The sequence below is a fragment of the Rhipicephalus sanguineus genome, chromosome 8 (genome assembly GCF_013339695.2).
Source record: "Rhipicephalus sanguineus isolate Rsan-2018 chromosome 8, BIME_Rsan_1.4, whole genome shotgun sequence".
Lineage (NCBI taxonomy): Eukaryota > Metazoa > Arthropoda > Arachnida > Ixodida > Ixodidae > Rhipicephalus > Rhipicephalus sanguineus.
The window spans coordinates 137,741,056-137,765,027 of record NC_051183.1 but is presented as its reverse complement, the minus strand read 5'-3'; the positions used below and the strand labels follow the sequence as shown (position 1 = coordinate 137,765,027).

The 23,972-nt window shown below is 45.4% G+C and overlaps 1 protein-coding gene across 1 annotated transcript; it reads left to right on the top strand.

Moving 5' to 3' along the window:
* The first annotated feature begins 1,090 nt into the window (after positions 1-1,090).
* Positions 1,091-23,308, top strand: LOC119402984 (uncharacterized). The gene is made up of 3 exons (XM_037669976.2): positions 1,091-1,189; positions 11,565-11,694; positions 22,728-23,308. The coding sequence occupies exons 1-3, from the start codon at positions 1,110-1,112 to the stop codon at positions 22,818-22,820; spliced, it is 303 nt and encodes a 100-aa protein (XP_037525904.1). The 5' UTR covers positions 1,091-1,109; the 3' UTR covers positions 22,821-23,308.
* The last annotated feature ends 664 nt before the right edge of the window (positions 23,309-23,972 follow it).

Here is a 23,972-nt window from a genome sequence, read left to right as displayed (position 1 = left end):
GGCAGAATTCTGTTGGAGATGCAGTTCAAGAACATTTAGTTACTTTTATGTGGTGAAAATTGATTTGGAGGTTTCAATTATAACGTGCCTCGTGGTCGTATAGCGGTTTCGCCACGCAAAGTACGAGAAATTATTAAGGTGAAAACTTTATATGTCTCGTGCAAACGTGACCGCGAGTGAAGAGCCGCCGTCGACGCTAAATCGTACAAAATATACCATGACCACCCGCACGCCTCGTGCGAGCTGCGCGTCCACTTCATTTTTGCGGCTTTGCCTGGACGAAAAATATTTAAAAAAGGGGCGTTCGTGTGATGTAAAGTGCGCGGTAAAATAACCACACCGAATGTCCTTCGCCTCCAATGAAGGCCTTCCGGTGTGTTGTTGAACTGCGCTGCTCAATTCTGGCCTGGACCGGCAACTTTGGCGATCCAGCAGGCCGAGGAAGCTGCCAGGAGACACGCTCCCTCCGTTAGCTCCTAGGTGAAAGCCCAGCCCAGCAATCGGCCGAAAATTGATAGAGTTGTCCGCTCTCCCTCTCGAGTCGTCATAGGCGAATGCGGATATACATCCGTGCTAGGATGTACATCATACAGACTATATGCATAATTTTTAATTCGTACTAGGGTGCTGGTGTTATCTTAAAACCAAGGCCCGTATTCACAAGAACGCCTTACGCTTAAAATGTTCGCAAGTGGATATTTCAGCCAATCACGCTGCGGGACGTACGAATACCGAAGCTGGTTGACAAAAGGGAAAACGCAATTACGAAAGAGAAGCCTTGTGAATTCGTCCCCAGATTCTTTTTGTAGCACCTGTTTTTAGAGCAAGCATATACAATCCTAAGCCGCAGCACCTTATGCGCAGCGCCGCCTCAGGGATTGTACGTTTTGCTGTAAGGACAGCCCGGACACTGCCGTGGTCATTCCAGCTGAACCGCATCACTCCCGTCAAATATATGGCTGCACCCTACAAGCGACGAAAATTCTGGTCTCTAATGTGGAAAGCAAACGTAGCAGTGGTTCCTGTACTTTTACACATTTACCAGATGCAATGTCAAAATAAAGATTCACTTTTGTTAACTCACAGATCGCAAGCGCAGTTCGATCCACATGTTCCGGACAGCAATGGTAATAGCGGCCAGCATTGTAGCCGCGCTTCTCGGCTGCTTCATCGCCTGCATCATCACCAGGTGAGCGAACTCTTTCGATTCTCTGTCGAGATATTCGGCTCAACGCTGCCTCTTCCGTAATGAACGCATTGCCTTCTTGTAGAGACTGGCATGCTAGACTCTAAGAAAAAAGTCAGTTCTCTGACTCTTTTTTGTGAGTCCCAACTTGCCACGTATATGACTCTCTTTGGAGACACACGTACACTCTCTTTGCAGATCATTATAATTTCATCGCAGAGTCTTGGGCCGCAAGGAAAAAAAAAAAAAAGAATTAACGTGTCTCTTTAAACAGAGTCTTATACGTGGCAAGTCAGAACTCATGGAACAGAGTAGCATGTATTATTTCTTCTTTCCTAGAGTGCACAGCTAGTTTCAGTAGACTGCGCTATCTACCCTTCGGGCTATACAATACTTCACGACGGTCACGCAATTTGCGTGGCCATAACAGAGAAACTTCGCTTATTTGAAAGCACTTAATAAGGTGAATGGCTTAGATGCCTCATCAAACGCGAAAGTTGAGCGCCGGCGGCTTCAACGCGAGTGACCCCAAAAATCATCAGCGTGTGGTGACGTCAACATATGACGTCATCATGAGGTCACACATCGCAAAAGCTCGTGACGTGAAAATGTCACCACATAACGTGCCGTCACATGATGAACTCATCACACGGCATCTTCGTTTGGTCAAAGATGGGCCGATCCCGTAGACACTGCAAAGTCCCATGAGGTGCAGTAAGCTTGCAATGACTGCGATCACACAGGCAGTGAAAGATCACGTAAGGTGCAGACGGCTATCGGGGGAGGGGGGCCAATACAATCGACCGAGAAGAAATATTTATGTAGCTGCACGCAGCGTGAAAGGTGTAGGATGTGCGGAGCAGTGATCTGCCTGTCCTTCAGCGACGCTGCGCAGGCGAGTGCTGGCGTTCGAAACGTGCATCCTGCTCGCCGTCCATGGCGGGAAAGGAAACCTTCACTTGCGATACAGTGGGCACTCTCTCCTTCTCACCATCACATTATTCTTCTTCGATCCTTCTCCTCCTCCTAAGCGTCACTTCCCTTTCCCACACCTTGCTCTACTATGCTACATATGGCTATGCTATGCTTTACCCTCTCCCCTCCTCCTTTCCTTTCCTTGCCACCTTCAAATCACTCCTCCTCACCCTCTACTTTCCTCTCCCGCCCCTTGCTATATTATACTATACATTGCTATGCTATACCTGGTTTAAACTGTGTGACGCCATACATGGCTATGATATGCTTTACCCTCTTTTCTCCTCTTTCCCTCCTTCTCTCCCTGACATCACCCCTCCTCACCCTCAGTTTCCTTTTCCGCCACCTGCTATACTATACTGTGTATGGCTGTGCTATACTTGACTATGGAAACAAAAAATAGAAAAGGCGCTGGCTATGGTATACATGATTTTGACTGCGTTCGCCAAGCGATGACATGAGATGACAGCAGACATAATACATGAGACAACAGCCCTGTCCCCTACAGAGCGCTCCGCACTTGAAATAAGACGATGGATTTCGCTTTCGAGTCGTCTTAGGGGAATGCCTAAAGGTTCATGTGAATATTAAGCTATTAGTTTATTGGTACGAGCGCTACAATGGCCAAATTTTATTTGATTGATTGATTGAAAATGCGTCAGATCAATTATTTTTCAGAAAGCACATTGTATGACTGCCCAGGGTAGAAGATTGTTGAAGTATGATGATGTAAACAAGTGTCACGGGTTATGATGTTAAAATGTAATAAAAGAACATCAACAAATCTCATGCGCACTTGGTTGGTAAACGCACAGGAACCGGAGGTCCTTTGATATGGTCCACTCAATCATAACTTCATGCGACTGCGGCTATGTGTGTTCCTGTCAGGTGTGATGATGTGTGACTATGCGTATTAAAAGTTCTACTATTGTCTCATTACAAACATGGGCTCTTCACCCAACAAAAGGATATGAAGGAGTGGTATGCATGTTGTATTCTTCAAAATTGGCTAGCGCGAAAATGGACAAGGACTGAGAAGGAACACTGATGTACAGGACAGGCGCTACTCGCAACTAAACTTTATTCAGAAACGTCTTCCTACATATATACACAGCCGAGTGGCGCGCGCAGGCGCAATGCACATGACAGTCGACATGCTAATCAGGACCGGGAAACCAAAACATATTCGCATTACAACCAAGTGTCTAAGAACAGTCTTTCCTTACTGCGCAGAACAACAGAAGTGTCACTGATACATTCACGGTCTTTCTTTTTAATATGATAAGCCTCCATTAGTTCTCTGGCCAGCGCATTCCCACTTCTGCCCAGAATTCGAATGCTAGACAGCACTGGCTCACAGGCGCAAGTCCTACAATGCGTAGGCAGATGAAAAGTCAAATTATTCTTAACAGAGCGCTCGTGTTCATATTAAAAAGAAAGACCGTGAATGTATCAGTGACACTTCTGTTGTTCTGCGCAGTAAGGAAAGACTGTTCTTAGACACTTGGTTGTAATGCGAATATGTTTTGGTTTCCCGGTCCTGATTAGCATGTCGACTGTCATGTGCATTGCGCCTGCGCGCGCCACTCGGCTGTGTATATATGTAGGAAGACGTTTCTGAATAAAGTTTAGTTGCGAGTAGCGCCTGTCCTGTACATCAGTGTTCCTTCTCAGTCCTTGTCCATTTTCGCGCTAGCCAATTTTGAAGATTATGAACCAACTAGCCCAACAACGTATACTCTTATGCATGTTGTAGATTTCTGATAATTTTTGCCGTCATTGTGGTTCATAGAAAGGGCGCCTAAGAGGTCACACGGTACTTTAAGCATTCGGGTAAGACGACTAGAAAGCGAAAGCCATCTACTTGTTATTCTCAGTCGTGAATGAATGAATGAATGTTTATTCCAGCGAAATACAGGAAATGGGCCTCGAGCGAAAAGCTACACGGGTAGCTTGAGAAGTGCACGAGGACCAATAGTGCAAAAAAAAAAAAAAAACAAACGACAGAGCAACAGAAACATGTGCCTTCTTGATTACGTCATAGGGTGACGTCATCATGACGCCGCCATGGAGATTTTTGGCGTCAGTCGTGTTGACGCAGCCGCCGACGACCACTTTTCACGGTGTTTGATGAGGCATCTAAGGTTTTCGCCTTAATATGAATATGTGAAACGGCTGGTATGTCATCACCACGTTTCCCGAAGACAGGGCTCTGCTCTTCCCGAATAAAGCAATTGTGGGTTGCATGTGTGCAACCAGTGCGCAGTGTGGCCAACATATTTTTGTAAAGTCGCTCGCTTTCTGTGGCTTCTGGGTTGTGGTTAATCACAGATTTAATTAGATGTAGCTTACAGTGGCTTCTTTAGTACAATTATCTTTCCACATCCTTTGAAAATATTTGTGTGTGCTCTTGCGTGGTCCCTTTTGCACGCGTTTCCCGTCTTCGCCATTTGTTTTAGTGTAAAGGTCTGCGTTATTGCTGTGAGTGAGAATTAGTACAATACAGTTAAACAAGTAGAAAATAGCATCCCTTATACCTCCCTCGGCTTCATTGTGTGTTGGTTTTTATTGAGATAAAGCGAGCATTTAACACCATGAACCAACCGGCCCAGCAAAGCATTTTATTTTGGACGATTGGGATAACCGTTTCTTTAGAGGATTAGTTTGGGGCTTGGCAAACTTCCCATAAACAGTAACCCGGTGCCACATAGATTGCCAGCAGGTGTTGCTCCGTTTAGCGTCCCACACATATAAATAAAAGTCAAAAGCAGTAGTGTCGCGGTGTCGGAGCGCGTCCCACTGTGCGTCGCGTAAATGTGATATCATTCTGATCCCGGATGACAGAAGGCCAGTGCACTTGTACGTCAGAGACGAGATCTCTATCTCTTCGTAGATAGTATAGGTACGATAAGCAAAACATTGCTGATATATGCCCAGAATCAAAGCGCAGGTATTTCGAAGGACTTCACTTACTCCGTTTTTTTTTTATCGAGCGTTTTGGCGAAAAGTTGATCTGTGGGACCGTGGAGCTGTCGCTTTGTGCACGTCAATCACGAAGTTGCTAAAAAAATCGAACAATAATGCTGTATGTCTTAGACTATACGGTTTCGCCACACGCAATTGACGTAGGAGGCCAAGCTTTTGTTACGCAGTATTTTTCACTGTATTTGCACTATACTCAGTTGTGTGTCTTTATGGCTGTGTTTTTTGTTGGTATTTTGTTTTATTTTGTTTTATTTAGGTATATAACAGCTGCATCTTACCGGTACTTACCTACGGAGCAGAAACCTGGAGACTTACAAAGAGGGTTCAACTTAAATTGAGGACGACGCAGCGAGCGATGGAAAGGAAAATGATAGGTGTAACCTTAAGAGACAGGAAGAGAGCAGAGTGGGTCAGGGAACAAACGGGGGTTAAGGATATCATAGTTGAAATTAAGAAGAAGAAATGGATATGGGCCGGCCACGTAGCACGTCGGCAGGATAACCGGTGGTCATTAAGGGTAACTGACTGGATTCCAAGAGAGGGCAAACGCGTGAGGGGAAGACAGAAAATTAGGTGGGTAGATGAGATTAAGAAGTTTGCAGGGTATAACGTGGCAACAGAAAGCACAGGACCGGGTTGATTGGCGGAACATGGGAGAGGCCTTTGCCCTGCAGTGGGCGTAGACAGGCTGATGATGATGATGATGATGATGATTTTGTTTTTATTAGAATATTACGACATGCTTTTAGTTTGGTAGGGTGGTGCCAAGAACATGACACTTTTGGCTTATTTTCGGCTTCAGCCTTTGCTTAGGGCGCATACAGCCAGCAATACGGTATTAAGGTGAGAGCCTTAAGCCTGTTTCGCATGCGAGGCGACCGAGCGGCGGGGCCCGCAGCGATCGAGCGGCAGCAGGACGCTCGGACGCGGCTTCGTTTCACATGCACCGCTTTTGCGCGGCGCGCGCCTCTGCGATGCGCAGTGATGGTTGTGGGAAGCGCCCGTTATCCGCGGGTTTCCTTTCTCCGGGCTCGCTTGTTTTGGTGCGCTTGGGTTGCAAGTTTCACGAGCCTTCTACTTCGGTGATCGATTTTCACGCGCCTAAACCTTGAATGATGAAAATATGCAGTGTATCAGAGTGCAATTAAACAACTTCAGTAGTCACGTTTATTTCTGTTCAAGCTTTCTTTTACCACGCAAGTCATGTTGCACGCCCATACACTTGGCCATGGAAAAGCAAAAGAAAGAATTTGTTTTTGGGGTTTTAAGCTTTCACAGGGCTTTCGGTGGCTTTTGCTCTCGAATGCCGCAAGGCGTTGGTGCGCCGTATGGGCCGGCAACCGGATGCAAGCGGCCCAGTCGACGACATTGTGGGTTTGTGAAGGAGCTCGTCTCTTTTTTTTTTTTTTTGCCTATTGACATTCTGCAGCAAAGAGGCGGCGGCATTTGTCGTCTTCGGGGTACGTGACCACTAAAAAAAAAAGAAAAAGAAAACAGTAAACTATTCGAACGTGCTGCACCAGAGCAGTAAAAAAAAAACTGAAACATCTGCTGCGAACAAGTGCGGAGTGTCGTAGGTTCCCCCTGTCCGGACCTATGTTGGTGTCACGATTAGATAAAAATACAAAAGAACAAAATGGCACGTGCAAACGATTTGTCTGCTTTGATAGAAGCGCAGTAAAGAACAACAAAAGGAAAAGAACGGCGTTTTCTACACTGCCAGCTCGTTACAGCAAATGTCGTCTGCTAGGAAACCGAGTCGGAGCGAGTTCCTCCCGGAGCGCGCGGCTGCTCTCGTCCCCCCACGTCACTGCTCCCCCATTGGTTGACCTTGGGCAGACGCTCTAGACGCGCTGCCGCGAGCGAATTTTTCCAAATGGAGCGAACAAGATCGCAGCGTCCTTTGGTCGCCCTTAAAACCTGTTTTTGGGCTTCCGCGACGGCAGCCGCTCCGCTCTTGGAGCAAAATCGCTGCATGTGAAACAGGCTTTAGACGCCTCATCAATCGCGAAAACTGACCGTCGGCGTCCCGCGTCGTCGGGGAAAACACGAGTGATGCAAAAAAAAGTACGCAGCTTGCACTAGTGGCTCAAGGCTGGAACCATCAGCGGAGCTTGTGTATACCTAGCTAAGTTTCGCTAGTAATTGCAAGCTTTTGCTAGAGATGCTAAGTTTTTGCTAGTAATACTAATGGCGTATTCGGGTGGGCGATTTTGAGCGCTCTAGAGCGCTCTGAAAAGTGGTCGCGCGTTCGGTTGGCAAAATCCGAGCGCTCGAACTACCTTCGGGTGGTTCTTCCGGAGCGTCAGCCTCCGACTCGGAGCGCTCCCGACCGCTCTGACTTCGAAGTGAGAGCGTGGTGCGATCTGGCCGGGAGGGGCACTAGACGCCGCGTTTACCGGCAGGTGACAGGGTGACAGCACGAGCGCGCATTTCAGAAGGGGAGAGCATCGGACGCGTAATACTTCGTACACGTGTGTCGTATTGTGTTCGTGGCGTTTTTGAGCGCTTGTGTGGTGAGTTCACATGTACCAAGCCATAACTGCACCATGTCGAAACGGAGGCGGCTACTGAAGGCGGACGAAACGTAAATGGTGTTACAGCAGCTCGCAGACGAGTGCCTTCACATCGATGACGACGAGCAACTTAATTAATAGCGTATGGCAACGCATTACATGCGAGTACAAAGCTTAATCGTGTTGGCAAAAACAAGCGCTCTATGCCGAGCTCGCGTGTGATCGTGAACGGCGTAGGTATGGTGGCTAGAGGGGGAAGTGTGACGGGCGAGAGCGGAGGGCTGTACGAATTCCCAATGAAAAATGGCGGTCACACCAGGTGGCGCTACCTGCGCCGTAGGTGCTCGCGGCGGCATTTGCCTGCTTTGCGTATGGCCGCTAGACGTTAGTTTCGCTGGTTTCTAATAATCGCTTATACACCGCGCCCGTGCTGTTAAAGGCGCTACGTGTTTGTTTCGCTAAGAAGCATGTGTTGCAAGTTCTTAGCGGTCTTAAGCAAGAGGGGAAAAAAAGAAATCAAAGATTGCTTTTAAGTCAGGCGGAATCGGCGTGCCTCCAGGTTTTCATATTTAAATGTTTCTTAATATCAGTTTGCTTTGACATGTTTAACGTGCAACAGTGTGCAAAAACTGGGCTAGTTGGTTGATTTTCATGGTAAAATCAGCGCAAAAAGACGGCAGCACGAGAAGAAGAACGACACAAGACAGGCGCTGAACCGCTGCATGGTCCTGTGTCGTTGTTATTATCGTAGTTATTTTTGCGCTGCTTTTACCATATTTATAGTCTGCTTCAGTTGAACTAAACCACTTGCTCGGCAGCATTATAGCTCAGCTGACTTTAGAGTGTTTTTTCCTCTTGGTGAAATGTAAACTGTTTACAATCGTTCATAGCGAGTACATTGGCTGCAGTGCATTGCATTTTTTTTTCCTCTCTTATTCCGCACCCACCTCCCCCGCCCCCACCCCCTTCATTTCCTCTGTATTTACATTTTCCAGCTCCTTTTCGTTGTGAAAATTGAAGTGGAGATCGGAATGCTGCAGCTGGAGGCTCTTTGATGCTGAATATTTTATTTTATTATTTTAGCGATAGTTCTATCTATGCAAGGACCAATGATTTCTGTTAGCTTACGGCTTTAGATGCTTACTAAATACACGCAAGGGAAATGGTAAAACATGTTTATTTATCACACTTTTCTCATCCCATACTTATGTCAGACATTTGTTGTCACACTTCCCCATCACGTTAAGAGGTCAAAGTACTTGACCCTCCTCAACTTTAAGTGTTTTTGGCGGCCCCTTTGGACACTCCTGTCTGCTTTTTTTTTTGGTAAAGTACTTCGGTGCGTCCGGGAACACCGTAGGCACAGCGTCTTCTGACAAATGCGGGGTAAACCTCACCGTTTATAATGTGTTGGTATGTCCTTTCGATGAAACTCACGTCGAAGTGCCGCTCGCAAACAACGCTGTCCCTCGTCAGCTCTTTGTCAGCCCGCTTAATATTTCGAGCTCACTGCTCTCGCCTCGAGAGATTCTTCGGGGCTTTAAAGACTGAAAGCTTCTCCGAGCACGATCTATACCCGCCTTTACAGCCAGGGACGAAGCATGTACTTGCGCGATTTGACGGCATGGTTCGCAGAACACGTGGGTAAACAAACGACGACAGCAAAGGCGAGGCATCCGAACAAGGTGACGGCACAGCACAGAGAGAACGAACGAGCCAAAGCAAGCGCGGCGAGCACCTACTACTACACCAGCGCCCCTTGCGGCGGCCAGAACTTTCATTGCGTTCCGCGCATCTCTCTCCCACGGCGGGGATGCAGCGCCCGTCACACTTCCCCCTCTAGCCACCATAGCGTAGGAGACGGCCGGCGTCCGCCATGCTAGGCCTACCTCTCGGAATCGTGACGGCGAGCTATTGCGATGTGCTTGTCGTTCGCGAAGGCGCAGTTGTAGTGATTATTTTCTTATATAACGAAGCGTGGCTGTGCAAAGTTGTTTGTTTTGTGCTTTATTACGAAGATACGAAGTCCTCCAAGTGTGCATGCCGAGGCGCCCTATGTGGGCGGAGCCGCTGATTGCTAGTTCGCCCCGTGTGTGTTGAATCGCCGTACGCCGCACGCCGGATCGGAGGCAAGAACGTACCATCTGTCTCGTCCTTAAACCAGCAGCTCGGACGATGACGCCAGCTCGGATGGTTGACCACATTTGTCGATGTTTACCCGGCGGCTTCCCGCACTGGTTGCACGGTGGCGCTACAGGCGCGCTGCTCCGAGATCGTCGATCCTTTCGGTTGGTACGCTACCTCTCGTGCTCCGATTGCGGGCTGCCTCCGCATCTGCCGGCTCCGAGCCAGAGGATCGGAGCGACCAACCGAATACGCCATAAGTATGGTTAGACTTGGCTAGACATGTCAATTGACTACCGTTACGTGGTGATGTGAATTTAGTCACTAGCTGTTACGTGGTTTATGGGGGGAATATATCGCATGGCTAGCTATTACGCGATGTTGAGTGATTTTAGTCACGTGACTCAATGTTACGTGATCTTTAGTCAGGTGACCAGATGTTGCGTGATTTTACGTGATGTTTAGTGACGTGACTAGTTATTACGTGATGTTCCGTTACTTTAATCACGTGACAAGTTATTACGTGATGTTACGTGATCTTTAGTCACATGACTAGTCTTTACGTGATGTTACGCGTTTTCGGTCACGTGATGTTACTTTATTTTTAGTCACGTAACGGACTCGCCCATCATATTTTTTGTATTCCGCGCCGGCGAATTGGCGCACGTGTTCTGGGAGCCAAGCAGAAGTTGAAGACAACGAAGCGAGCGCGTACCTGTTCATGATGATGATAATTCCTGTTCGCACTACCCGGCGCAACGGAAAACTTAAGGAGCTCGGCCCTTAAAAAAATCATCACGCGATTACGTCACCAAATGACGTCATCATGACGTTACAGATCGCTAAAATCTGCGACGTCATCATGACGTAAATTTTTACGTGGCGTCACGTGACGTAACGTGATGCCGTCCTCACATGACATCGTAGCTTGGTCAAAGGCGGGGCGATCACGGAGGCAGCGCAAAACCAGGCGAGGTTCCTCCGATCCTGGAGGCAGTGCAAAAGCACGCTAGGTGTACAAAGCTTTCGGAGGGTGGCGGTGCAAGATCAATACATCAACCGACAAAAAAAAGAAGATGGCATTTGCCTGCAAATTGTCTTAGGTGAATGTATAAGGGACCCGATGAGTTTTGAAGGCAGCCTCTACACAGGCGTGGACTGACAACACCCATTGGTCGCTTGGAATATCATGGTTGCGCATGGACACACGGAGACAAGCGAGGCCCGATGACACACACTCACAGTGCTACCAAGAAAGAGTCAATGCCATTCCTACCTGAGAACGTGGATTACGACGTTAGCTTGGGCAAAGATCATTCCAGCGTTATACACACGTCTCGAAACAAAATGCAGCGGCTACTAAGGATGTCGAAGGTATGCGGACCAGCGGGGAAGGGGAGGGGGCGGGGCTCCGCTTACTCTATCCGCCCTCTTGGGCTCTTCTGATATTTCATGTGTCAGCTGTGAGTTGCGCTGTGTTGTCTTCCGCTTGATAGCCTTCTCGTATGCCTAGCGCCTCCTTACCTATTAAAAAAAAGTGTATCAATGAGTAAAGAACTAAGGTTATTAACATGAGCTTGGTGGTCAATTAAGATTAAAAGAAAGAGAGAAAAAATAAAGAAACTGTAGACAGGGAAGAGAATCCAAGCAATGCCTAAAAAGCCAGATCTTCTGACTCAAGAATTTCCATGTCGTGATACAAATGCCTCTGGTTTCACCTCTCTCATAAATGATAGCAATTTCGTTGCGAATGCCGACAAACGTTATGGCACGCGCAGGGCTTTCCTGGGTCAGCCAGACTACGAAGAAAGCATCGCATTCGCGTCCTCATCGCCTGCAACGCCCGAGCCTGAGCCCAGGGTCCAGTCGGAGAGGCCGCCTGCCTACACAGACGTCCTACGAGAACAGGTGAGGAGGTTCTTCGCTTATGATAGAGAGTCTTGTGTGCCTTACACTGCACCGGTTTCGTCACATGATTGTCAAGGCAATCGTGAATGTCCTGTGTTTTTCGTGACCATTTAGTGAAGAAAATAGGTGTAATGGAGTTTGAACGCGAGCTTGTTGGCATGATCCCATATAATCAAATGGCCCTGCAAACACTGTCGAGAAAAGATAAACAGGACGCGCGCCAACCGCCAATCTTCCGCGCAGCTGTCGAGACCACAGAGCCCCTGATATATTTCAAACTAATAATCAATCAATCAATCAATCAATCAATCAATCATTTATTTAACGTGCCCAGGAACAACCGTAAGGTCTTTGTGCAGGCGCACGCAAAAAAAACAATAAAAATAAACTATACAATACAGACAGTCTTCAGAAATAAAAAGAGCAAATACACGTAGACAAAGAGAAATGAACACAAAAGGGGAGGAGTAAAATAAGACAACACGACAAATATTGAAGGGGAATGAAAAATTAGATTGCATATATACAACTATGCGGAAAGACGGAGAAGGGAAGACTTTGTACATTGTGCCATACTATGTCAAAACAGTACAAAGCTCGGATAAAAACAATGATTGTGGACTATGAAAAATGTCAAGATCAAGAAAATTAACATTATAGAGACTTTGTATTCTGTGAACGGTAGAGTGTTGGAAGAAGCAGGCGGGTACATGAAACGGTCTGTTCTCTCTGGTTAACTTACGCGGAATTCGAAAATTAACACAATTGAGAAGTACAGGGCAGGATATGATACCGTGGACTAGCTTGTAAAGAAACAAGAGATCAGAACGATTTCGTCGGCAGTGAAGTGATGGCAATGATAATAATTCAGCAGTATTTGAACGAGATTTTTTAGCAAAGCGATGGTTATATATGCTAAGGAATTTTTTCTGGACTCGTTCGATGGTGTTACCGCTGGATTGAGCAATGCCATTCCATATCACGGACGCATACTCCAGTTGAGGAAGACATAGCGCGGTGTACAATTTTCGGAAGGGCATAGGAGAACGGAATTCTCTAGACAATCTGCAAACACAGCCTAGGGTGCGAAGACCCCGCAAAGCAACACGCTTAGCGTGAGCAGAAAAGTTTAACGTGCTATCAACAACAACACCAAGATCACTGATCTCATAAACCTTGCATAAGGACACAGAATTGACAGAGTATTGAAATGACACGCGAGATGTTTTGCGAGTGATAGACATGAATTTTGTCTTCGAGGCATTCAGAGAAAGGTTATTAGCGTTGCACCATTCGGAAAAAGAGCGCAAATCTGACTGCAGCAAGCGACAGTCGTTAACTGAATGAATTTCCTTAAAAATCTTGATGTCATCGGCATACAAGAGGAAAGAAGAATTACGAATGGCAAAAGAAACATCATTAACGTAAATTAAAAATAGGAGTGGGCCTAATACTGACCCTTGAGGGACCCCACTAGTCACTTTATACAAAGAAGATGATTGGCCATTTACCACTACATAACAATATCTATTGAGCAGATAGCTCTGCCGGAGATTCACAACCGACAAGTCAACATCAAATTGCGCAAGTTTAACCATAATCAGTGTGTGGCTGACTACGTCAAAAGCCTTGCTCAGGTCACAGTAGAGTACGTCAACCTCTCCTCTCTGAGAAATAGGTGTGGAGATCTGCGTCATGAAACTAGCAAGATTTGTGGTAGTTGAGCGGCCAGCGAGAAAACCATGTTGATTAGGAATCAATGAGCTTTTAACACTAAAAGACAATATTTTGTGAAGAGCCAGCTCGAAGATCTTTGATGTGGCACATAGTAGAGAAATCGGGCGATAATTAGAAACATCTGTTTTAGAGCCCGACTTAAATACTGGGAAAACACGAGCAGTTTTCCACATGCTAGGAAATGTGGAAGTGTCCAGGCAGTTATTAAATATCGTAGTCAGTACTGGGACAAATATACTACTATAAGCTTTTAGTATGGCGGAGGGGATGCCATCTGGGCCACATGATAATAATAATAATAATAATAATAATAATAATAATAATAATAATAATAATAATAATAATAATAATAATAATAATAATCAATGAATCAAATCAATCAAACGTTTATTTAACGTGCCCAGGAACAACCGTAAGAACAACCGTAAGATCTTACGAAAAAAAAAAAACCAAACAAAGGCCAACATTCATAATAAATTTCAGGGATAAAAAACGTTATAAAATTGCACATATACAACTATGCGCAGGAAAAAAAAAGACGACAGTGTACGAGGCTATGTAAGTACAGTGCAAAGCTCGGAGCAGAACATCGACTGGGAACTGTGAAAAACATCGAGCTCCAAAATGTAAGCATTGTATAGACGTTGTATCTTGCCAATGGTCGAATGTTCACAGAGGCAGGCGTTAACACGAAAAGGTCTATTCTCTCTGGTCAGCTTACGTGGAATTCGGAAATTAAGACAGTTGAGCAGTACAGGGCAGGATATGATACCATGCACAAGCTTGCGAAGAAATAACAGATCAGCGCGATTTCGTCGGCAGCAAAGTGATGGCAATGATAATAATCCAGCAGCGTTAGAACGAGATCCAGAATCATTTCCAGCGAAACGATGGTTGTAAATGCTTAGGAATGTTTTCTGGACTCGCTCAACGGCGTTGCTGCTGGAATTAGGAATGCCATTCCAGATTGCAGATGCATACTCAAGTTGAGGAAGACATAGCGCGGTGTAAAATTTTCAGAAGGGCATAGGAGAACGGAATTCTCTAGACATTCTGCAAACACAGCCTAGGGTGCGAAGACCCCGCAAAGCAACACGCTTAGCGTGAGCAGAAAAGTGTAAGGTGCTATCCAAAAGAACACCTAGATCATTGATCTCACATACCTTACACAACGACACAGAATTGACAGAATATAAAAATGGCACACTAGATGTTTTTCGAGTGAAACTCATTACCTTGGTTTCTGAAATATTTAGGGAGAGGTTATTGCTCCTGCACCATTTAGAAAAAGAACACAAATCAGATTGCAGCAAGCGACAATCGTTAACTGAATGAATTTCCTTAAATATCTTTAAGTCTTCAGCATACAAAAGGAAAGAAGAATTCCGAATGGCAGAAGAAACATCATTAACATAAATTAAAAAGAGGAGTGGGCCCAGTACCGACCCTTGAGGCACCCCACTAGTAGCTTTATATAAAGAGGCTTTATACGCTTGGCCATTAACGGCAACATAACATGATCTATCGAGAAGATAGCTATGGAGGAGATTCACAATTGAAGAATCAATATCAAAGTGTACAAGTTTATCCACAAGCAGCGAATGGCTGACAACGTCAAAAGCTTTGCTGAGGTCACAACATATAGCGTCAACCTGTCCTCTCTGCGAAATAGGCGTGGAGACTTGCATCATGATACTGGCAAGATTAGTGACAGTTGAGCGGCCAGCGAGAAACCCATGCTGATTCACAATCAATGAATTTTTTACATCAAAAGACAATATTTTGTGAAGAGCAAGCTCAAATATTTTGGATGCGGCACAAGGACGGGAAATAGGGCGGTAGTTCGAGACATCACTGTTACAGCCAGACCTAAATACTGGGAAAACACGAGCAGTTTTCTACATGCTAGGAAAGTTGAAGCATGCAGACATTTATTAAACATGGTCGTCAATACTGGTACAAGTATACTGCCATAGGCTTTAAGTATGGCAGAGGGGATGCCATCTGGGCCAGCTGAAAAGGATGGTTTCAGGCGCTTAATGCATTCTGAAATGGAATGTTCATCTAGCGACACAGCATCAGCTGTGCCAACTGCCTTAACCTGTCGACCGTTACTAGCTACAGAGGCTGGAGACTTATAAACAGATGATAAATGCATGTCAAAACAGTCAGCAACGGCTTGAACTTCTACTCCATTTGGGTCCACTATCCTGAAGGACTCGCCACTTTTGCTCGACCGTTTGCGCACATACTTCCGAAACTGAGCCGGCCTGTCAGACGCGCTTTTTTCTAAAAATGAAATATATAGACTGTGATCCCGTTTATAAAGGCGTTTACAAAGAGTTCGAATTCTTCCTTCAAATGAGTTGATGGAGAAGATTTGTACTTCCTGTGTGCACAATCTTTATGTTTCAGTGCACTTATAAGTTCTGATGAGAGCCAGGAGGGATATTTACAATGATTAGGTGTATACTGGGGAATGAACTTGCGCATACTGGTCAAGATAAGTTCCGTAAACTGATCGACTTGAGCATCAACATTTGGTTTGTCAGTTACCAGTGACCAATCTGTGGCGGACAAGTCATGGTACAAGCCAACGTAGTCACCTCGCTTGAAGGCAAATCTGGGCGTTTTGTCGATTTTTCTGGGGAAGCTTGGTTTTTCTGGTGAAATACAGAGTGTTAGTTTGAGTGGTGGGTGAAATTTGTCAGGACGAACAAGAGAGATGTGAGAGAGTGATACTTCGATAGGTTGATTATTAGAAATACACAGATCTAAGACGCTACCACAGGAATTAATAATAATAATAATAGTTGTTGGGGTTTTACGTCCCAGAACCACGATATGAATATGAGGTTTACTAATATTTACGAACAACAGATATTTACGAACAACGCAAGCTGATAACAACCATCAGTCGCACGGAAGTGAGCACACACAGCAAGGGCCATTTTGGCCCGTTATATCTCGTGAACAAAACAAATGAGCACATATGAAATTAAAACCGTGTGTTCACTGACATAAGCGCTCTTCGATAAAAAATTGTCGTCAATATTGAGACCGGAGTTTTTTTATTTTATTTTTTTAAAATGAACTTTTTGAAAAAACTCGCTTCTTTAACTATTTTTTTTTCTTTTTTCACGCTGCCCTTAGGAAAATGATCTTCCGTATAAATGTTGAAAAAGCTGTTTTCTATATTTGACAATGTTTTGAAGTTTCTGTTTGAAATAGAAAAGGCACCAAAGCACCTCAAACTTAGCACACTTTTTTGATTTCGGCCGTGTTTGCCATTTTTTCACATTTTCTTCCTTTTGAGGACGGCATAAAAAAGCATGGATGTAATTCACAGTAATGCGTATTAAAACCAGCAAAAGAATTTTTCGACACATAATTTATAGTTCGCGTCAAATTCGGCCGCGAAATCCAAAAACATTGCAGTGAGCAAAAACAGGAGGCCTGCGCCGCCACCTTCAAATATTTTTTTGGCGCGCTGGGAGCGTTTCCTGGAAATGAAATTTTCGGTTCCGTGCACTTTGAATGTGCCCACATAACATATAAAAAACCAGGCAAAACAAAAATATCGACCGGACAGGCATGTTCGACCTCTCGTGGAATCACCCTAAAGAGTACTACACTTTCTTGCACATATTCAGGTTTGCGTACATTGCCTATATTTTGCCTTGTTTGCTCCTAGTCGAAATAGTTTTTTTAGGGCGTAGTTATTATTAATATTATGATTACTGTTATAGCACTACCATTATTAATACTTTTCAACCACAAGTATTGTTTGAAAAAATAAGAATTTGTGGTATTAGACGAGTTGCACATTGTTTAAAAGCATTGTATTTGGATTTGCAGCATTTCTTGGAGGGCGCTCCGACACCTCCAAAGGAATACACCAATGCAAACGGTGTAACCATAAATTTTCTTTGAAAGAAAATGTGGCTGATTTTAACGTTAAGCTACCTCACATTGTTTCCTTTTCCATTGGTCATTAACTCTTTAAGATCGATCGAAGTTTTCTGAGTCATGTACACAGCACCTACTTGTAACGCGATTCAACAAATGGCGCAAAAATGAGTCGTCGCTTAATGACCACTTATGCGCGAATACATAAAATATAAGAGAATAAACTACTTATTTTTCATACGGCATATTGTGGGCCATTTGTTCTTCTGTATTCCTCAGACATTTTTGGTGTGTCATAAAATTACTTGCTCGTTGCGCGACGTCACAAATCAATGAAATTTCATGGCGTTGAAATGATGTGTGCAAAGTGAAGAGCGCATTCATATGCTGAACATTAACTAAACATTTTATGGAATAGCCGGACAGTGTCTCCTTCTGAACGTAATTCAAGAAGCTTACCCGCCGATCGCATTGGCAGCGGGTACTTCTAGCAGCTGGCGAGATAGATTCATATGCGTATAATAAATGTTGATGCATCTCTGTATGCCAGCTGGACTCGGCCGAAGAGAGGCCACACTGCTTTATCGCTTATGGCTAGGGGTGGCATTTACGAAATCCTGTTCATTTCGGATTGGAATGGCCGACAACGCTCTTTGCGATGCCTGTCGTTGCGAGGAGGCGCTACACCACGTCCTGTGCGACTGTCCGGTATATAATGTTCATAGACAGTCACTGGCATCCGTTCTAGCGCACCTTGACAGTAGACAAATGTCTGTTGAAACAATTCTTGCATGTCGTCAACAGAAGACAACGCAGCTGAAGGCGACGAAGGAACTGCTGAGGTTTTTAAGAGAGACGAACTTGGACAAGCGGCTGTGACAGAGATATGTCGCGTACCACGCAAGTGACCGACTGTGACTGACTGCGTGTCTGCTGTGTCGTGTGCTATCTTTCTCCCTCTCTTTCCTCTCTATCTTTAAGTCTCCCCCACCTTGTTCACATGTGCAGGGTTGCAAACCGGGTTTACTAAACTGGTTATAACCTCCCTGCCTTTCCTTCTCTAATATTTCTTCTGTCTCTTTGCTGTTGTATTAAAACGATGTTCAGCTGCTTGTGCGCATATACAACTCTTTGAACTCATCCTTGCTGAAAATGAGGGAGAGAAAAATAAGCGACGCTTAGCGTGCTTATTTATAGACCGTGTTTTATTTTGTTCTGTAAAAGTCAGTTCAAGATGACCAACTAGCGCGGCTGTTAATTCAGTCTCCTTAGTCCAGAAAAACGTGGACCTTTACCATCTCCCTGGTCCGGTAGATCAAGTTGCGGGGCAAGATTGCAAGCTGGGCTTGCAAGCTTGCAAGCTGGGCAAGCTGGCTGGAAAGCAATGTTGTAGGCGTTACCGGAAAAAAAAAAGTAACTTTACTCGTTACGCTAACAAAAAAAAAAGAACGCGTTACCGCCCTACGTTACCTCTTAAAAAAGGTAACGCGTTACCGTAACAGTTACCCTAAATAAGTAACGGACGTTGCTTCTGCCGTTCCTCTATGGTCGGAAATTTTATTCACCGCATTTCCACTGTAGGAATTCCAAATACCAGTTTTACAAAGCTGATATTATTAATTCACACAAAACTTCTATGACAAACGACAATTTTTGCGCAAAGTACCGATTTAACGAGAATAGGTTGCCCAAGTGTGCCGTACCATGGCAGCAGTAGCGTAGCCAGACATTTTTGGGGGGCGGGGGGGGGGGCGTTGAGCCATACTTTATATATGGCTGTGCGTGCGTTTCTATGCGTGCGTGTACATATACACATGGAAAATTGAAAGATTTCGGGGGGGGGGGGGGGAGGCAGAATAGGGTTGAACCCCCCCGCCCCCCAGCAACGCGAGTGCTAGTGGAGTGACCTAAAGTAGCCTGTGCAGTTACATGTGATGACTGCTAACTCTGTGGCGCATGGTAAATCCATTTTCTCAGTGTGACGTTAAACACAAAATTAGATTTTATCATCAGCGCTCTCCTTAAAGGCCAACTCCGGCGATTTTTCGGCCATGTCAAAGTAATGGTGCTTTTATGTTGCTGAGACGCTCCTGTTACGGGCCCAATAGCAGAAATACTCGGCAAATTGGAGAATAATTTTAAATAAGCAAAAAAGCGCGACACCGATACCGAAACCCAACCGAGTGTACTGTCTACGTATGACGAAGACGTTGTTACGAACGAACCGGAAGTCGTGCAAGGCATGCCGGTCACGCCGGCGCGGAGTATGAAAACTGTCACAGCCGGGACGACCTGCGAAGCGCTGGCCAAACCAACGCTGTCTGTCGCCTTGTGCACAACATACGCTCGCTGTAGCGGCCGAAGCGCCGAAGTTAGCGGTGCCCTCGGCTGCGTCACTTCCGCCGCCTTTCCAATACTGACGTCACAGACGCAATGTTGCCAATAATTGTGGGAAGCTAGGAGGGCGTTTGCAGAAAATCTTTAAAATTCATTTGCAAACAATCTGCGCATGTCTCAAGCCTGTAATTAGGCATAAATGACGGAAACGTGCAAAGGAACGTACCCAACGAATTTCACTGAGATCCATCGACCTCGAAAAATCGCCGGAGTTGGCCTTTAAAGAAAACACCACAACTCTCAACAAATTTACAGTATTTCTGACGGTGCGCTTCTACTAACAAGACAGATGATTAAAATAGTCATAGAGAAATGCTTAAACGGCTTTGTTTCGGGGAAAAAGATTTGCACAAATGCATTTTTCCCCTTTAAAAATCTGCATATTTGCCTGAAAAATTGCGAAGGTTTATGTGAAGGTGTTCAAGATCAGCCTCCATCGCTGAAAAATTGGGTAACTCTAGAAACGTGTACCCGCAGTTGCAGATAGGAAAAAGCAAATTTCATTTTGAAAACAGTATTGATAACCATCGCTAGATTATTGCAAGGAGAATTTTCTAATTACAGCATCTTGTAGAAATAAAGCAACAGCTGCATTTCAAAGCTGTCATCGGATAGATAGCCTCGCTTCTTAATGAATACGTCCGCACCTACATTAAATAGGTACTCGAAGGAGGCATTGGATGGTAGTCTTAACGCCTGATGAATGAAAAAGCGCGAAAAAAGATGGTTGATCCCTCCGTCATAGGAATCGGCATAACACGAAAGTGAAACGTTTCGTCGCAGAAGTAGTTTATTATTTATAGTGCATTAGTATATTAGACCTTGCACGATGTCTACTGTTGTTTGGCAGATATCGCACAGCCTGATGTGGACGCATCGCACTCACGTTGACGCCTAGTGGCACATCTCCGTACCGACGACTAACGCCCATGATCATGATTTAACCCTTGCGTTAGCTGAAGTTCTTAACATATACGTGGACACCGCATATGGGGGGGGGGGGGAATCCCGCGCAAATAAGGCATCGACAAGCACATAATAAACACTGATACTCGATATGCAGTCCTTCAAAGCGTCGTGAAATGCGGAGAAGCGCTACGCGCGTCGTGTCTTCCCTCTAGCCTGGCCATTACTTCTAACAGGGCGAGCGGAGAACGCGGTGCGACAGCCAGGCGAGTGTCGGAGAGCTATTTTTCGATAGGGATGGATGCTATGAGCGAGGTATGGGCTAAAGCCGCCACCTCACGGTGTGTAAAAGGGTTGAGGAAATTAAACTTGTATTGGAAACGCGCCGAATTTGACGGTCGTAGCAACGGCGCGTTTTTTTTCTCGAGCGTAGTGGCAGAGATGTCACCACCCCGTTATGAAGAGGATGCTCATAGCACGCATGCATGCATGCATGCATGCATGCATGCATCCATCCATCCATCCATCCATCCATCCATCCATCCATCCATCCATCCATCCATCCATCCATCCATCCATCCATCCGTCCGTCCGTCCGTCCGTCCGTCCATCCGTCCACCCACCCACCCATCCATCCATCCATCCATCCATCCATCCATCCATCCATCCATCCATCCATCCATCCATCCATCCATCCATCCATCCATCCATCCATCCATCCATCCATCCATCCATCCATCCATCCATCCATCCATCCATCCATCCATCCATCCATCCATCCAAGAGCACTTTGAGAGGAAAGTGTGAAAGATAAAAGGCGCGTTCATGTAGCCTCCGTAATGTGTTTGGCGGTTGCTCGGTGGGCTAAACGACCGCCAGACATCGTCGCGGACCGAGAGGTCATGGGTTCGACTCCCGTCAACGGAACTTTTTATTATAGTTTTTTTTTCTTTGCCATCTGATGGCATTCATTTTTCTGACGTTCTTCCGTGACGAAAATACGTCATGAAAGTCTTGGTGGAACCCGGCATAAAACACTTTCGTGTTAAAAACGTAGGGCGAGACGAAGAAGACTGCACCACACACACACATGTGCTGTAGCCTTCTTCGTCTAGTCCTACGTTTTTTCACGCTATTTTCATTTATCATGAATTACCGACTCGCCGAACAGTATTCTTAACGCCTGGCTGGCCGGCATGAGTACGCCGCTGCGACAATAGAACGTCGGGGCAGGCTCTGCAATAGTGGCGCCTATGAGACGAAGGAATTTTGCGTAAAACGTCCGGGATAATTGAAAAAAAAAGGCGACGGGTAACGTGACATCTCACGTTACCGATAAATGTTAAAATGAGTACGTTACCCATTACAGTTCCTAAATAGTAACGAGTACGTTACTAAGTTACCGAAAAAAGTAACGCGTTACCGGTAACGCCGTTACTTGTAACGCATTACCGCAAACACTGCTAGAAAGTAGCTAGATGCTTCTTGTTTGAACGGCTATGCAGTACTAACCATGAAATTCTCTTTGCGACAGAACATGGCGTGATATTCAAGGGAACAATATTAAAAAAAGAAGAGGGTAATCTGTTCATCAACCTAGGTGCCGAGTATGATGAACGCATGTTTGCCTAATTTCCTTTGTTTAGTTTGCTGGGGAAGCGTGATCAGTTTTTTCAGGTAATGAACTTCAATGTTGAATGAGAAGAAGCTTCGGTTGGCTTCCTAGGTCGCTGGACTGAATTATTCCGAAAGTGTTGAAAGCATCCATTATGCCTTGTGCGAACACATGCACGCTTCTTTAGCGATAATTTTGGTGATACATCATGGTGACAGATTGCAGTTAAAGGGGAAATATAATGTGACTAAACCGTTACGATATACTTTGATATGGAACACACCGCGAGCCAACTCTTTTAGAGAATGCTTTAACAAAATAGGCTATCCATAACTGGCGCGTCCACTTTCTGCGTCTACAGGTATTTTAGACGTATTTGCATTACTTTTCACGTACACATAGACTATGGACAGTTGCCATCCTGGCTCTAATTATTTGAACGCGCTGCGTTTTTTTTTGTTCGTTCCAGCAAGAAGAGTTGCCTTCCTACGTGGAAGCCATGAGACGCCCGATCAACTCCGCATCACGAACAAACCCAGCTTACGTAATCGACATCACCTGACCGCCACCAGAAATAAACTGCCACATCATAAAATATGATCGTCAGCGCAATTCCGGCGGACCTTGGTACGAAACAGACCATAAGGAAGGATTACATCCCCTCATAGTAAATCATTGGTCACCGTTAACACCCCTTTATTTTTCATGGCGCTCCTTGTCCAAACATGGCGCTTGCGCCATTAAAACCCACAGAACAGCAGCGAAGGAAGGATGGCGGTGCTACTTAAGCAGCACTAACACTTCTTCCCGACTTTTGTCAACCAGAAAAGCGGCATGAAAGCCAAGCTTGAGATAACGAGGTTGTCAAGTGGACAGCGACCATAGCTCCTTGCAGTATTACCTAGAAGGAACAGTGGCACCACCGTCTATGCGGCTTTGCGTCAGGAAAACGATGGTATATGTGCCGGCGAGGCTTGTGTCGGCTACCATTGAGCGAGGCTTGGCTTAAAACGCAGATACAGCTGCACCAGTAAAGTTACTTAAAGGTTACTTAAAGGGACACTAAAGGCAAATATTAAGTCGACGTTCATTGTTGCAATAGCGTTGCAGAAACCTCGTAATGCTTGTTTCGTGCCAAGTAAATGCTTATTTGAAAGCTAAGCACGTTTTAGTGGTCCACTTCAGATCACCCGCCTCAGCGGACCTTCTGACGTAGCAGTTGACATTCCCAACCTTGCCAAGACGCAGGCATGGGCCCCTCCGAAACTGTATAGTTCACGGTAACGAAGCTTAGCTTGGCTAGCAGCAGCAGAAGTAGAGTATGTCGACAGGGCGAAAATAGCGAGAGCCAAGCACACGCAGCAGTACGCCATACCGGAACTACCACTGAGACGCTCAGCTCGGCGAAAACGGAACTTTTGAACCACTCGAGCCGTTCCCCATGGTAGCGCCAGGATGTTCTTTTTTCCATGAATCAAACAGAAACGAACAAGCAGCATTTTAATATGTCTTGTGATGCACGGAAGGTTCTTTTTTTTTATTGCAACTAGTTTGATTAGTAGTGGTTAATTGCACTCGGGACTCTTTGACGTCATCGGGATCATTTGCAAAATGTCCCACTCGTGGCGCACATCGTGTCCTACATTTACCTTAATTTCTCGATTACTAGAGCACTGCTGTTGATAACATTGACGTCGTAGACGTTCTCACACAT